Below are 16,372 nucleotides of genomic sequence, written 5' to 3'. Positions count from 1 at the left end.
ATTATGCAGTGTGAGATTTGACATGAATGTTAAAACAAAACAAAAATTGCTTTTAACTGATTAAAACTGGTTATTAAATCAAACATTTAAAAATAACCAATTAATTGAATAGACTTTACAAATAGTGTCTACTTAAAAAAAATCTAAAATAATAAACCTGTATATTAATATCTTATATACATGTTAATAAATATATCTTTATTACTCACCAACAGACTAGAGGAAAAAACATTATTGTCATAATGCATTTTTGAATTAAATTTGGGGGAACTATACCTGTAATTGTTAAATAAATAAATAAATTCCATATAATTTAATATGAGTTTATCACTGACCTACAGATCACAAGAATAAATTGTATGTTTTAATGAACATAATTAATATATATAATATATTTATATATAGTTTCACATATAGACCCAAAGAGGAAAAATAATGTAACTCCACATGAAAGAAAGCAGCCGCAGTGAGCGTGTTGTTTTTGTAGATCTGTCAAAGGTTTTTGGAAATGATCTGTTTGTTTTGTGCGTGTGTGGCAGTCCTGTCACTGATGACAATGATATGTAAGTGTCCAAGCGCGGAAGGCATTAGTGTGTGGATATGACACATACTGACAGCAGATGTTCTTGAAGGTGTGTGTGAGTGTGTGGCGATACTGAAGCTTTTGGAACATGACGCAAGCACGAAAAAGGTGACAGGGAGAGACCCTGACATGCTGTTACTCCTAACCTCAGAAACTATATTTAAAAGAGAAAATTATCAACCAGCAAGGAACTAGAGGCCATTTCTACCATATTATCTATGAGAAAACATACACATAATAGCCACACTTGGCTTTAAATGCACCACAAATAATAAAACAAACAGGTATTTTAGTGGAATCTATGGTTATAACGGTAAATGTATTCAAATATCTCAGCCAGTGACACACACACACATAAGATTAATCATATCCTATTTCAAAAGCACCTCTAATGATGGTCATTATAGAAAGATCACAGTCTAATTGTCCATTTATCTTTTATAGTTTCATGTTTTTTGGTCATCCTTCTTAAATCTCCCCCTCTGGTTCTGAACTGAGGACTACAGTCAAACTTTGATTAACTGAAATGATTCATTAAAGTAATTTAAAGCATTAAATATGTTCAAATTGAGTCAGGCTTTCTAGTAAACATTACACAATCCAGTAATCAAACAAAACAACACTTACTGTCAAGAACTGCCACTCTTTGAATTTATGAGCTGAAATTTGAATTAAACTGGCCATAACACACAGAAAATTAGATTATAATGACAGGAAAAGGGCATTTACTGAATTGTAATTCAAAGACATTTAAATCAGGCAAAGAAAATAAAGTGTCCTATCTATTTATCCACCTATCCACCCACCAATCCATCCATCTTCTATCTATTCATCCATCTATCTTCTCTCCATTCATCTATCCATCTATCCATCCATCTTCTATCCATTCATTCATCCATCTTTTATCCATGATCCATCTTCTCTCCATCCATCTTCTATCATCCATCCATCATTCATCTATCTTCTCTCAATCCATCCATCTTCTATCCATCCATCCATTCATCTTTTCTCCATTTATCTTCTATTGATTCATCCATCCATCCTTTATTCATCCATTCATCTATCATTCATCATCTCTCCAACCTTCTTTCATCTATTATCCATCCATCTTCTATCTATCCATCCATCCATCCTCTATCTATCCATCCATCATTTTCTCTCCTTCTATCTTCTATCTACTGTATTCATCCATCCATCCTTTATCCATCCATTCATCTATCCAATTATCATCTTTCTATCTTTCTTCCATCTATTATCCATCCATCTTCTATCTATCTATCCACCCATCCATCTTCTCTCCATCTATCTTCTATCCATTCATTCATTCATTCATTCATCTATTTTCTATCTATTCATCCATTCATCAATCTTCTATCCATTAATCCATCATCCAGGCTTTTCGCACTTTTTTCAAATAAGACTTTGTCAAGCCAATATTCAAATTTTTTGTAGAGAAACTTTGCTTTTCTAGATAGAAATTACAGTTATATGAATTTATATGACTTTATTTTTTTTTCTTTCAAACTTGAAATACCTCCTTAAATTTCAATTAGGTATTCTGTTTGCTACCTCAATGAAATTCAGTAATTGGATTGAAATTCAAAAGGCATTCTCAATTAAATTGTGAATGGCACACAACACTATAATACACAGAAACACACTCACAGACACACAATATCTGCCCATAAGCATCACATTAAAGAAACAAACTGCGGCTGACCACTTTCATATTGGTCAAATGGTTACTTTCTGCCTAAGTGGACGGTTCTTATCTGGACTAAGCAGTAATGAGCAGCAGTCTTAATGCCCCTAGTCAGGTTATGTGAGACTGCAGCATAATGCCTGTCACAGACTCTCTCCTCTCTCCTCCGGTGCTAATAGGGAGGAACATGGATAGTTAGGCTTCATTACATCTCACCTACACTCATTATTTGCAACTCTGCTCTGCGTAACGGAGGAAAACATGTGTCATTGAGGTGAAGGAGAGGAGCATGGGTGCAATTTAATTTATGTACTTAACAAGGTTTTATATTCAAGATCAAGCACAAGAGACTCACAACACAGACCGTAAATGAGAACAAAGTGTGTACTTATGTTCATGTGTGCAATTGTTATGCAAGATTATGAAACAGTGAAAATGAAAACAAAAACTGACCATGGTAACCAGAGATTTAGAAAAAATGCCAATTAGCACAGCTAACAAAATATATTATTATTTCTCACACTTACTGTTTTTCAAAACACCTAAAAGTAACAGTAACTATGACATTTTGGCCGAAACTGTGGTTACCATGGTGAAATTTTGAAGGGAAAGAAAGGCTAATAACTCTGTTATGGCCTTTTCTTCTTTCTTATTAAAGGAATAGTTCACCCGAAAATTTAAATATGATGAAAATTTACTCACCCTCAGGCCATCCAAGATGAAGATGAGCTTGTTTCTTTATCAGAACAGATTTTAGAAATTTAGGAATTCATCACTTGCTCACCAATGGATCCTCTGCAGTGAATGGGTGCCGTCAGAATTAGAGTCCAAACAGCTGATTAAAACATGACAATAATCCACAAATAATCCACATGACTCCAGTCCATCAATTAAAGTCTTGTTTTTTTGAAAAGCAGCATGTTTGTAAGAAACAAACCCATCAAGACATTTTTAACTTCAAACCATTGCTTCCATCTAAAATAAGAGTCCTCTATACATAATATTGCTTTCTCCAGTGAAAAAGTTTTCTCATCTGAATCAGGAGAGAAATATGCACAGATCAAGCACATTTTACAAGCGAAAACAGTTCAAACCAAATATGTGGGTGGATTTTGATGTGAGAGAACAACAGGAGATGGACGGACCTTTTTCACTGGAGAAAATGTAATTATGGACTTTGGACTGGTATTTTGTCCAGAACCGACGGTTTAAAGTTAAAATGCCTTAATGATGGATTTGTTTCCTACAAACATGCAGATTTTCGCTTTACAAGACATTAATTGTTGGACTGGAGTAATGTGGATTTCTTATGGATTATTATGTTTTTATCAGCTGTTTGGACTCTCATTCTGACGGCACCCATTCACTGCAGAGGATCCATTGGCGAGCAAGTGATGTGATGATAAATTTCTCAAAAACTGTTCTGGTGAAGAAACAAACTCATCTACATCTTAGATGTCCTGAGGGTGAATACTTTTTCAGCAAATTATAATTTTTGGGTGAACTATTCCTTTAAGTTAATAAGAACAGTCAAGAGAGAAAATCTATATTATATAAAAGGGAATTTCATAACGTAAACGAATAAATCATAGCATGTCTCTTTAACTGAGATGTAACTAATAATTCAGATCTCTGTCAGACTGCACTGCATACATATGACTGAGATGAAAGGCAGATGGGAAGTGGGAGCTGATTCATTGATATAGGTGGTCTCCAGATACTAGTTCAGGGTCTCCAGGCAGGTTTGTGTTGGACAGCCCGACACCATTCAGTAGGGTACGGCTGTGATAAATCAATGATACGCAGGGATGCAACTGAAGCCCGGGCCCTCTTAAACACTCATTTAAATTCGCAATCATGATTCCAATCTGGGCGGGAGGGAGGGTTAGAGCAGCTCATTACGAAGGCCAGACTGAGGAAAGTAAAAACCGGCTACACTGTTGCTTATATGCCTTTAACCTGACCACTCATTAATGGGACACAGAAAGAAAAAAAAAGAAAAATGCTGGCATTAACATGGATGAGGTTTTCCTAATAGTCCAATCACTCAAACACACAGTGCTTACACACACATGAAGGGAAATTTACAGCCTAACACATATTACACATACAGAAAACGTAAGAGTGAATGCCCCATATAAATATATATATATATATATATATATATATATATATATATATATATATATATATATATATTATTTTTAAAGTCTTTTTAAGACAATATATGAAACAAAACTATACAATTACATTGAAATATAATATAATATATTCTAATTGTGAATTATCATGGTAGTATTTGTTTTGCATTTAATTTGCTAAAGCTAAACTGCATATTTAATTTTTTTTTTAATTATGGTGATGGAATAACTTCAATGAGAATCATCAATGAAAACAGTGAAAAATACAAACTCAAAAGTAAAACATTAAGATGTATGAGAATTGTTTTTATGAAAAATAATGTGACAAATCTGAGTGTTTTCATAAGATTAACCAGTTCAGCCAGATCTGAGTCCAAGTGCAGGTGTGTTAGAGTCGTGATTTGTGAGTGGAATTGAGTGGATTTGTCCAGACTTAGATACTGATGGGTGGGACTCAATTAGCTGTGTGAATTTATGAGCTATTCGTGCACATTTTGAAGAGAGAGACCATTAAACACAGTTTTATGACTGCACAGCACTGCTGCCTTCAGAATAAGAGTTCAAACAGCTGAAAATATACACATCACAATAATCCACTATTAAACATGACTCCAGACTATAAATTGACAAAAAAAAAACTATGTGTTTGTATGAAACAAATCCATCACGTAAAAAAATCCATCTCCTGTTGTTCTGTTCTCCCACATCAAAATCCACCAACATATTTGTTTAGAACTGTTTTTGCCTGTAAAAGGTGCTTGATCTGTGCAGATTTCTCTCCTGATTCAGATTAGATGACTTTTTGACTAAAGAAAGCAATATGGATAAATGATTTATATTTTTAGCCAGAAGCAAGAATTTGAAGTTAAAAATGTCTTAATGATCGATTTGTTTTTTTTAACATACAGCTTTTCATTTCATATGACATTAATTGATGGACTTGAGTGGTGTGGATAACTTGTGGATTAATGTGATGTTTTTATCAGCTGTTTGGACTCTCATTCTGACGGCACCCATTCACATCACAGCATCCATTGGTGAGCAAGTAATGTAATGATACCTTTCTCCAAATATGTTCTGATGGTGAAACAAACTCATCCATATCTTGGATGGCCTGAGGCTGAGTAAATTTCAGCAATTTTCTATTTTTGGGTGAACTGTTCCTTAAAAAACCAATTGGTAATGCATGCTTCAACACCAGATTTTCCCTCGCTCTGTTTAACAAGTAGTATTTAAAAATGACTAGGCTACACAATACCACAGAACATCCTTTGTTCATTAGCAACTTCAATCTTGCATATTGGCCAAGAACTAACATTTGCTATAAGGTCCAAAATTTTATGAAAGTACAAAATGTTAGTGAAAAGAAATCCATTTCCCCAGACCAGAAATCCAGAAAAGATTTCATCACACATCAATTACAAATTCAATCTAAATCACTTTTCAGATGAGATCCCATCTGTCTGTATTGTTTGTTTAATGACTCATTTGCATTATAATACAGTACTTTGGATTGTCACATATAACCCTAAACTGTTCATTAATTAGACAAACCCTTATACAAAAACCAGCAATGTCTGCACAATTAAAAATGGCCTTATTTCACTGCTTTCAAAATTTTGGCTTTCACTTTTTACAATGTAAAAACAAATCTAATATTTACATACATCTATACACAAAATGTGTATTGGCATTCCATTGCATCATAATATGCTTGATTCACTCATTCTTGTATGACTTCTGAGAGCGCCAAGGAACATGATCCTATTTCCATATCCTTTAGATTGAAGCCCCGACGCCACAATAGCCCTGAACTATACGCAATGATCAAACACAGGTCTGCTCCTCTTCTCATTTCAAAAGTTTTCAGCCATAAAAAACTCTCTCATTAAAAGTGAGAGATGTGGAGGGAGACAGAGTAAAGGGGAGGTAACAGACCTAATCAATCCAAACACAAAGGCTTGCAATGAAGCAGATGCAAATTTCTCAATTTCAAGTAATCCACGGCAGAATTACTTGAAGAAAAGGCTTCACGGCATGATTCATGCGCCTCCTCCCCCGTATTCCACCCCTTCCCTGTCCCCTCTCCTTTATTTACAGTACTCCATTTCTCCATCGGTGTCTCCCAAGCTCATCAGAATAAATAAAGGAGTTATTAAAATTTGCCATAAAGGCAGCCATTCCCATGCATACTGTATACACACTCTCATTAAGTATTACACAAACACACCTTAACTTTCATAAAGTGCACACATATTCTTTTAGACAACTTAATAAATGTAAACTTTCGCACATGCATGATAAAGTTGCATGTGCTTCATGGTGTTCATTTTGAATAGGATTAGTAAATGTCATCTGCGTGACAAAGTTCTAGAGTGCAACTTTAATTAGGATCTATTTGACACAGAAATCTGCTATATGACATCAAAAGACATTTTCTGTAGCTTTTCAAGACAAGCACATTTCTATGAAAATTCTAATACTGCAATGCAATATATATAATATATATATATAATATATATATATATATATATATATATATATATATATATAATAATACAATTATAAAATATAAAATATTGTGAAATTAGTTTATATTTTTATTTCAAGTGTTTATACAGTATGGTAGTATTTATTGTATTTTTTATTTCATTTGCTGATATTATTCACACACAAATATGTCATATGATATTCATTGTACTGTAATTGTGTCTTTTAAAGGGATAATTCACCCAAAAATTACTCAAAAACTTGGTGTTCAACAATTGTTGGTTTCTTCTTTGAAAGATACTTTAAAGAGTCCAAATAACATTGTACTTCACTACCTTTCAATGTATGGCCAAAAAAGAAAGAAAGAAAGAAAGAAAGAAAGAAAGAAAGAAAGAAAGAAAGAAAGAAAGAAAGAAAGAAAGAAAGAAAGAAAAAAGAAATGTTGTCACAGTACATGATCATTTTTGGGTGAACTATCCCTTTGATGTTGCCACTCAAAATCAAATTTTTGCCAGATAAATTGTAAAAATCAATTATATTTAAATTCACATTTATGCATTTGGCAAACACTTATCTAAAGCGACTTGCATTGAATTCAAAGTATACAATTTTATGAATTCATGCATACACACATTTCATGCTTTCCCTGGGAATCATACCCATGACTTTGGCATCTTTAGCGCCACGCTCTACTGTTTGAGCTACAGGAATAACATAATTTGTTTATTACAGAAACTTTACAAAAACTTCAGTGCAGTTTTATTGTAGTTTAAATCAGGAGTACAGTAGCATGTAATTTGAGAAGCTACAGTTTTAAAGCAGCTTCCCCAACACTGCTAACTGTCATCCGGCTCATCAACTAGCTGACTAGCACAGAGGCCTGGAGAGATATTGGCCTTTATGCAGATGCATGTTGATGCTCATTAGCATAGCAAATAAGCCTTGCTAATTATCTGTACAGCAGAGAGCAGCACTCAGCTTGAAAAGGGCAGAGAGAGAGAGAGAGAGAGAGAGGTGGCCTGGGTACATAAGCAAAATTAATAGCCCTCCACACCACGCAAAAAAAAAAAAAAAAAGTTTAAGGGGTGACAGGAGTGTTTTCAAATGGAGAGTGAGAATGTGACGACAGCTGAGTATTGCAAAGATCAGCTGAGACTGTACATATATATATATATATATATATATTATATATATATATATATATTATATATATATATATATATATATAAACAAAATGAAAAAATGTCAATAGTTTTATCATTTTTAAAGATATATTTATAAACCAACCAAAAATAGATTTTTTGTATCATTTTTAAAATGTATATATTTATAAAAATATAAATTATTTTACATATGAAATAATATGTTTTTGTGATCATTCTTTGAAATATATAATATATCATTTATTTTTGAATATATATATAAAGCAGTGATGTATACAGACAGAGAAGAATTATCACAAAAAAAGAAGATGTACACATGTACATTGAAGATATACAGTATACATGTGTGTGTAACATATTAATATTTTTTGGAAATATATATATATACAGTATATATAAAACACTCTATTATCAATTCACAAGGCTCCCAGAAGATGTTGAAACTGACCACTTATGATATTCAGCCAAAGTGGGGACACATATAAAGCACATCTGAAATCATATTCAACAAATTACAATGCCAAATGGATCTAAAAAATCCTATCAGTTACGATCCAATCACAAAGGCAGAATTAGATGACATGCAAATCAAACAGCACTAATTTCATCATCTCCTGCTTCTTCATTTCAGCAGTTATCCCCTTCAAACCTGCCAGATATAATAAAACAGCTGTCAAGCATTCCACAATCCAAACGCCTTTCAAAAATATCTCTCTCACACACATACATTACAATACAGGGCAGAGCAAATAGAAAGAATGCTGCACAGCACAAATGACAGCATGAATGATGATCAGAGAGAAAATGACATTCATGTTAGCGCTTTGTGAGACGACTAAAGGATAGACGCATTCTCACGGGCTCCATAATATGGATTCTTCTCATATATAATCAGAGTGAACGCTGTGCTAGATGCACATTTGAATGTGGAGAGAATTCCTATGTCCGTCTGTCTCATTAAAAATCCCTCATTAGGAATTCTGGAGTGCATGTGAGCATGCATGTCTCACAGTGTGAGGGTCAAAGGTTAATGCGAGCTGTCAAAAAGTCTGTAATTAAGAGGAAGAAACATGGCCACTTCTGTCCCTCGAGACAATGAACAGTTTTCCAAAGCATCAAAAAGACCCCATTCCTGAAGAGAACCACAATTTCAGACCCCAAATGACCAGTGTCTGAGCTCCTGAATATAAAAGTTCTTCAATAAAAGATTTGTAGATGATTCTTGGGGTTTTTAATTAACAGCACAGACCAGAGTTGAAGCCATGATCTTGCAGTATTAGTCCTGAGATCTCTTGAGATCTGATGAACGTGGCCTTAGTCTGAATCTCATTACGTGGTGTCTTGTTCTGGGTATAGGTCTCAGGTTAAGGCAGTCTATTTCCACTGTACTAAAGGTGATAATTATCTCAACTACTAGTCAACTATGTCTTTTCAGGGGAAAGATGTTTCTATGGCTCTTCATGTCTTTGTGTGTACAGAGCATGTTTCCACAAAAAAATAAAAAAATAAGTAGCACAACTGTTTTCATCATTTATAATAATAAGTAATGTTTAGTATAAATGTTGAGAACAGTTGTGTTACAGCATATTAGAATGATTTCTGAAGAATCATGTGACACTGAAGACTGGAGTAATGATGCTGAAAATTCAGCTTTGCCATCACAGGTATAAACTTGTTTTTTAAATTTTTACATTTTAATCTATTCAAATAAAAAACAGATATTTTAAAACACAATTTTAAAAAAGCTCCACAAATGACTAATATTCTGGAAAAATTGTGAAAAGTTGTTTTGGAAAGTTACTGCCAACATTATTTTTGGCAACCAAAGTAAAATATACCAGATACTCATCCTGTCTTAGTGATACTTATGATGCTTTTTGCACAATATTTCAGTAACCAAAGCATCATAAGACCGCTGAAGCCAAGGAATTAAACCAAGCAGATGGTCTCAGTGTTAAGGATCTGAATGTGAAGAAAAATGTAGTAGATCCAGATTTAGATTAAAGCAGAGAAGTCCATTTAAAATATAAATATATATTACCAGCATTTGCATTGCCTTGTCTTTTTGGCATGCCATGCATACACACCTAAATTTACTGCTCCATAAGTCAAGGGTTAATTATACAATATGATGACCTCCTTCCTTGCACAAACATGTCACTGTTTATTCAGCAGAAATGCAATTAAATTGACCAAAGGTGACAGTAAAGACATTTCTATTTCAAATTAATGCTGTTTGTATGCACTTCATATTCACCAAAAAATCATGAAAAAAGTATCACCATTTCCAAAATATTCTGAGCAGAAAATCTGCATATTAGAATGATTTCTAAAGGATCATGTGACAACGAAGACTGGAGTAATGATGCCGAAAATTCAGCTTTGCCATCACAGGAATAAATAAAGATGTAAAATATATTAAAATATAAAAAAGCTATTTTAAAGTGCAATAATATTTCATAATAAGACTATTTTTACTGTATTTTTCATCATATAAATACAATTTTGATTTCATGTTGACTTTAATTTCAGTTCTTCCATTAACAAACATGTCTTTAATATATTCTTAATTGACAGTTCCAAGTTTTCTCCAAATTATAATTAAACTGTCAATATCAGACTGTGTCAGGGTCTCACCAGGATGCATTTATAATCATTTTGGACGCATGCTGCACACAAGCTAAGCGTCTTTCATTCAGTCGTGATCCTATCAAATCAACAGAAAATCCAAATCCATTGTGACTCAAATCTGGAGCAGGTGTAAAACTTAATTTACCTGTCCTGACAGCAACTATGTTTCCTCTTTTTTTATGATTTGGCTAAACAGCTGTTCTAATGAGATATATGTAGCACCAACGCAATAAGAATTTAAAACACAGCATTTCACAATCAGCTTAAGCAAATATGTAAATCCGGCCATAAAACAATTACAGTTAGAATGTCCTGCAACTAGTGATGAAACAAACCATTATGAGGCAATAAGGCTTTATACAAAAAGTACGCCTCAACAATAGCAGTGAAACAATGTGGGTTTGACAGACAAACTCATTAGCTGTTTCAAAAAATAAACTGTAGCATTATGAAAACCTCCATAAATGACTAATATTCTGGATAAATTGTGAAAAGTTGTTTTTGGAGAGTCAGACAGCAAAAGCGCATTTCTATCAACTATTTCCACACTAATGGTACAACATTACTGTGGCAGCCAAAGTACATATACCAGATACTGACCCTGTTTTTGTGATGCTTGTGATGGTTGCACGCTATTTCACTCACCAAAGCATCAGAAGTTTATTTATAAGACAGAGGAACTAAATCAAGACGTTGGTCTCAATGTTTAAGATCTGAATGTAAGGCAAAAATGTATAGATCTGGACTGACAGCTTATTAGCTTAAAGCAGTGAACTCCATTTCACAACTACAGTAGTCACAAATGATGGTCATAAATATACATCCAAAGACAGGCTGTAACTATGAGATATGCCTGGCCTTTTTGGTACGCCATGCATTTGGGCCAAAAATTGATGTCTTAATACCCTTTTTCGCCTTTGACCCATGTACACACATAAATGTACTGCTCCATTAGACAACATTATATGACCTCCTTGTCATTGTCTGTTCACCGACTGTCCTGTGCATAAATCAGCAAAGTCTCAAATTAACAATATAAGTCCCAAATCAGGTCTACAGGAGTTATCGGAATAGCTTTGTCCTGATTGGATTTCCCTATTTGCTGGCATTCTCTGCATCCAGGCCCTTATTAAAGTGACATGCAAAGGGTCTGGATCACATCAGAGCAGGGGGACTGGTAATCACCCATCTAATGCCATTTAATCCAGTTTAAAGTTTTGGATATGGTTAAACCATTTCAAAAAAATATAAACAAAAATGGAAACAAGATTCCTCAACATTTTTACATATTCCTCTATAATGCTTTTGTTTTGTATTACGTTTTAGTTTAATTTAGTACTTCTAGTTAAACTAAAATCAAAATGAGGAAAATATGTCTTAGCAACTAGCTGAAATAAAATATATTTTTATAATATATTTTTTTCAGGCCACATTTATTTCAACTTTCTGTTTTGAAGATTTAGTTTTAATTTAAATTTGTTTTTTGTGATAATTCTTGGGAAATATATAAATTTTTTTTATGAAAACAATACACAGTACAAATTAATAGTTTTTATATTAATTTTAATTGCTAAACAGGTAAACAGTCCCAGAATGCCTTGGCAGATTTGAGTTCATTTGCATGCATTTTTCATTCAAAAGAATCAGAAACGCTTATACAGTCAGCTTCCATACACTATTTGGACACAGGCAAAAATTTGTATTATTTGAGCTGCTGACCAAAACATATTCAAGTTACAATTATATATAACACTCTGGGATTTAATTTGAGGGTATTCAAATCAAAATTGGAGGAAAGGTTAAGGAATTACAACTCTTTCTATTACACCGTACCTCCCCGCTTTTTCAAGGGACCATAAGTAATTGCACAGTTGAATCAAAAGCTGTTTCATGGACAGGCGTGGGCTATTCTTTCATTATTTCTACATAAATTAAGCAGCTAAAAGTTGATTCTAAGTGTGCCATTTGCATTTGGAAGCTGTTGCTGTGAACCCACATCGTGTGGTCAAAGAACCTCTCCATATAAGTGAAACAGACAATTGTTAAGCTTCAAAAACAAAACAAATCCATCAGAGAGATAGCAGGAACATTAGGAGTGGCCAAATCAACTGTTTGGTACATTCTGAGAAAAAAGAATGCACTAGTAAGCTCAGCAACATAAAAAGGCCTGGATGTCCACGGAGACAACAGTGGGGATGATCGGAGAATCCTCTCCATGGTAAAGAAAAACTCTTTCACAAAATCCAGCCAAGAAAAGAACACTCTCCAGGAGGTAAGTGTGTCACTGTCAAACTCTACAATCAAGAGAAGACTTCATCAGAGCAAATACAGAGGGTTCACCACAAGGTGCAAACAAGGCCAGATTAGACTTTTGCCAAAAACATCTAAAAAAAAAAAAAAAAACAGACCATTCTGGAAAAGCATTTTTTAGACTGGTGAAATTAAGATCAGCCTGTACCAGAATGACGAGAAGAAAAAAGCATGGAGAAGGCTCGGAACAGCTCATGATTCAAAGCATACAACATCATCTGTGAAACATGGTGAGCAGTGTATGACCAGCATGAGCATGCATGGCTTCCAGTGGCACTGGGTTACTGGTGTTTAGTGATGATGCTAGAGAACACAGAAGCAGCCAGAAGAAATTCTGAAGTGTATAGGGATAATAGATTTAGTCAAATGCATTAAAGTTGATTGGATGGCGCTTCAAGTACAAATGGACAATGACCCAAAAAATACTGCAAAAGCAACCCAGGAGTTTTTGAAGGTAAAAAATTGGAATATTCTGCAATGGCCAAGTCAATCTCCTGATCTCAACCCGATTGAGCATACATTTCACTTGCTGAAGACAAAACTAAAGGCAGAAAGACCCACAAACAAACAGCAACTGAAGTCAGCTGCAGTAAAGGCCTGGCAAAGCATCACAAAGGAGGAAACCCGGTCTCTGGTGATGTCCATGAGTTCCAGACTCAAGGCAGTCATTGCCTGAGGATTCTCAACTAAAAATATTTTAAAAAGTACATTTTATAGCCTGTATGATTATATTTATTTGTCCAATTACATTTGAGCCCCTGAAAATGTTGGAACTATGTATAAAAATGGTTGTAATTCCTAAGTATTTTATGTTATGTATTTGTGCAAACCCCTTGAATTAAAGCTTAAAAGCCTGCACTTCAATTTCATCTGGATCATTTTAACATTTTATTCTGTTCTGGTGGCATACAAGCCGAAGTTATGAAAATTGTGTCAGTTGTCCAAATATATATGTACCTGACTATATATTATACTATATATATATATATATATATATATATATATATATATAGTATATATATTCTATACAGACCACTGGCCTTGTCTTAGCGATACTTATCACACTTTGCACAATATTTCTATAACCAAACCATCACAGGTTAATTTATAAGACTGAGGAGGCTGAGGAACTAAATCAAGAAATCATGGCCTTAGTGTTTAGGATCAAAATGTGAAGCAAAGATGCAGTAGATCCGGACTGACAACTTATAAGCTTATAGCAGAGCACTCCATTTTACAAGTAAATGGAAATGCTGGTCATTAATATACATTCAAAGAGAGGCCTGTCTTTGGATGTAAATTTATGACCAGCATTTGCCTTGCCCTTGTCGTTTTGGTATGCCATGCATGTACACACCTAAATTTACTGCTCCATAAGACAAGGGTTAATGATACAATATAATGACCTCCTAGCACAAAAATGTCAGTGTCTATTCAGCAAGAATGCAATTAAACTGACCAAAGGTGACAGTAAAGTAAAGGCATTTCTATTTCAAATAATGTGCTGTTTGTTTTGCCACTTTATATTCCATAAAGAAAATGATGTAAAATAATTTAATGTATCACCATTTCCAAAATATTAGAGCATCATAAATGTTTTTTAACATTGCTAATAATAAGAAATGTTTCTTGAGCAGAAAATTAGAATATTAGAATGATTTCTAATGGATCATGTGACACTGAAGACTCGGGTAATGACTACTGGAAATTTAGCTTGCTTTGCTTCACAGGAATATATAGGAAACTGTACTTAATATAACTGTATATATACACATTTTTTAAAAAGGGAAATGCCTGCAAAACCACATTTGTGATGCCTTAAAATACTCACTACCTAGGCAGCTCACTTTTTTGCTGAGCTACAGACTAAGATGCGTCCCTCACACTGAAAAACAAATCAACATTTAAAATGCACTGCACAATGCATTACGCAGACTGCTGTATAATGTAGTGTGACTCACTTGGGTGTCTGTGCGTCATCTATTCTGTTCCCCAGCTGGAACTCATGGGATTTGCTGCGGTGCAGAGCCGTGAACCCTGGCAGAAGGTGGATGAGCTTCCGGCTGGCAGGCGGCGGGGTTCCAGGGGCCTTCAGTTTATTCCTGCGCCTGACCTGTGGCGTCCCTGGAGGGGTCATGGTGTTCACTACTAAGGGAGTCCGAGGAGGGGTGTGGGCAAAATGCCTCTGTCTGGGGGAAGGAGGGAGAGAGTGATGTCCCATATCCAGAGGCGAGGGGAAGAGGCCGAAGTGAGAGTCCACGGTCAGCCGGTCTGAATGCGGGTGAGGGGAATAGAAGGGGGGCGCCAGGGCCTGGGGACTCTGGCACAAGTGCTGGCTGTAACGTGAGTGCAATTTGGGGCTCTGGGAGAGCTGGAGACGGACCCACTGACTGGGATCTGATGGCCCCACTGGGGTGTTCTCTTTACCCGACTCGGACGTGGGCCATTGAATAGACCAGTCCTGCTTGGATCCTGTGGACACACAGTGTGAGAGATGGAGGTTTGCACCAGCCAGAATAAAGTGGAACAGGTAAGGTTGAGAGCTTGGATCCTGTGGAGAGGAGGTGTGATAGATGGAGGTTTGAATAAGATAGGATGAGGTGGGAAGGGAACAAGTGATGAAATAAAAAGACGAAGTGAGATGATGTTACATTAGATGAACCAAGACATGAGTCATGAAAGATGAGACAAAACTAGACAAAGGTTGATTTTAATAATATAATGCCTGTACAGTATATGACCAAATTTATCTGAATTAATTGAAAGACAAGTCAATAACAAATAAGCAACATTTCTTTTAGTTTTTACTAAATGAATAATGAATATGAAAATGAATGAATTTGAATTAATTTAATAAACTTAATAAATTAGTTTTAAAAATTTATATTTTATCATATTTACTAAATGTATTTGATCATTTGAAAATAAACTGATAGTTTAAACAAATAAACTGAACTTGATCAAAATAAGTAAGCAAAATGATTATTTATTTTGTATTTAATTTATTGAGATTATTTGTAATTATTTTTTTGTAAATTTATTTATTTTAATTTTTTTGTTTATGTTGCATTTTTAATATATATTTTTAAATTGAATTTTTTAAGTAATTTTTTCTAAACTAATTTTACATAATTTGAAATCAATCAATTTTAACAAATAAACTGAACTTGATTAGAACAAAACTAACCTATAAAATGAATATTAATTTTACATATTTACTAAAATAATTTTAATTAACCTGGAAATAAATCATTTTAAACAAATAAGCTAAACTGTAATATTAATATTTATTTTACATCATATTTACTAAAATAATTAGCAAATGAACCAGTTTAAACAAAATAAATTAAAC

General features: G+C 34.2%; 1 protein-coding gene across 1 annotated transcript in view; it reads right to left on the bottom strand.

Moving 5' to 3' along the window:
- LOC109079136 (kinase suppressor of Ras 2) overlaps window positions 1-16,372 on the bottom strand; it is a 79,113-nt gene that overhangs the window by 43,414 nt on the left and 19,327 nt on the right. The window contains exon 5 of the mRNA XM_042723447.1: window positions 14,982-15,492. Within this exon, the coding sequence (XP_042579381.1) occupies window positions 14,982-15,492 (511 nt within the window). The remainder of the gene's footprint in view (window positions 1-14,981; window positions 15,493-16,372) is intronic.

The sequence above is a fragment of the Cyprinus carpio genome, chromosome B5, assembly GCF_018340385.1.
Source record: "Cyprinus carpio isolate SPL01 chromosome B5, ASM1834038v1, whole genome shotgun sequence".
In the NCBI taxonomy this organism is placed as follows: Eukaryota; Metazoa; Chordata; class Actinopteri; order Cypriniformes; family Cyprinidae; genus Cyprinus; species Cyprinus carpio.
Note: the sequence above shows the minus strand (reverse complement) of the source record. Positions and strands in the feature narration are given on the sequence as shown.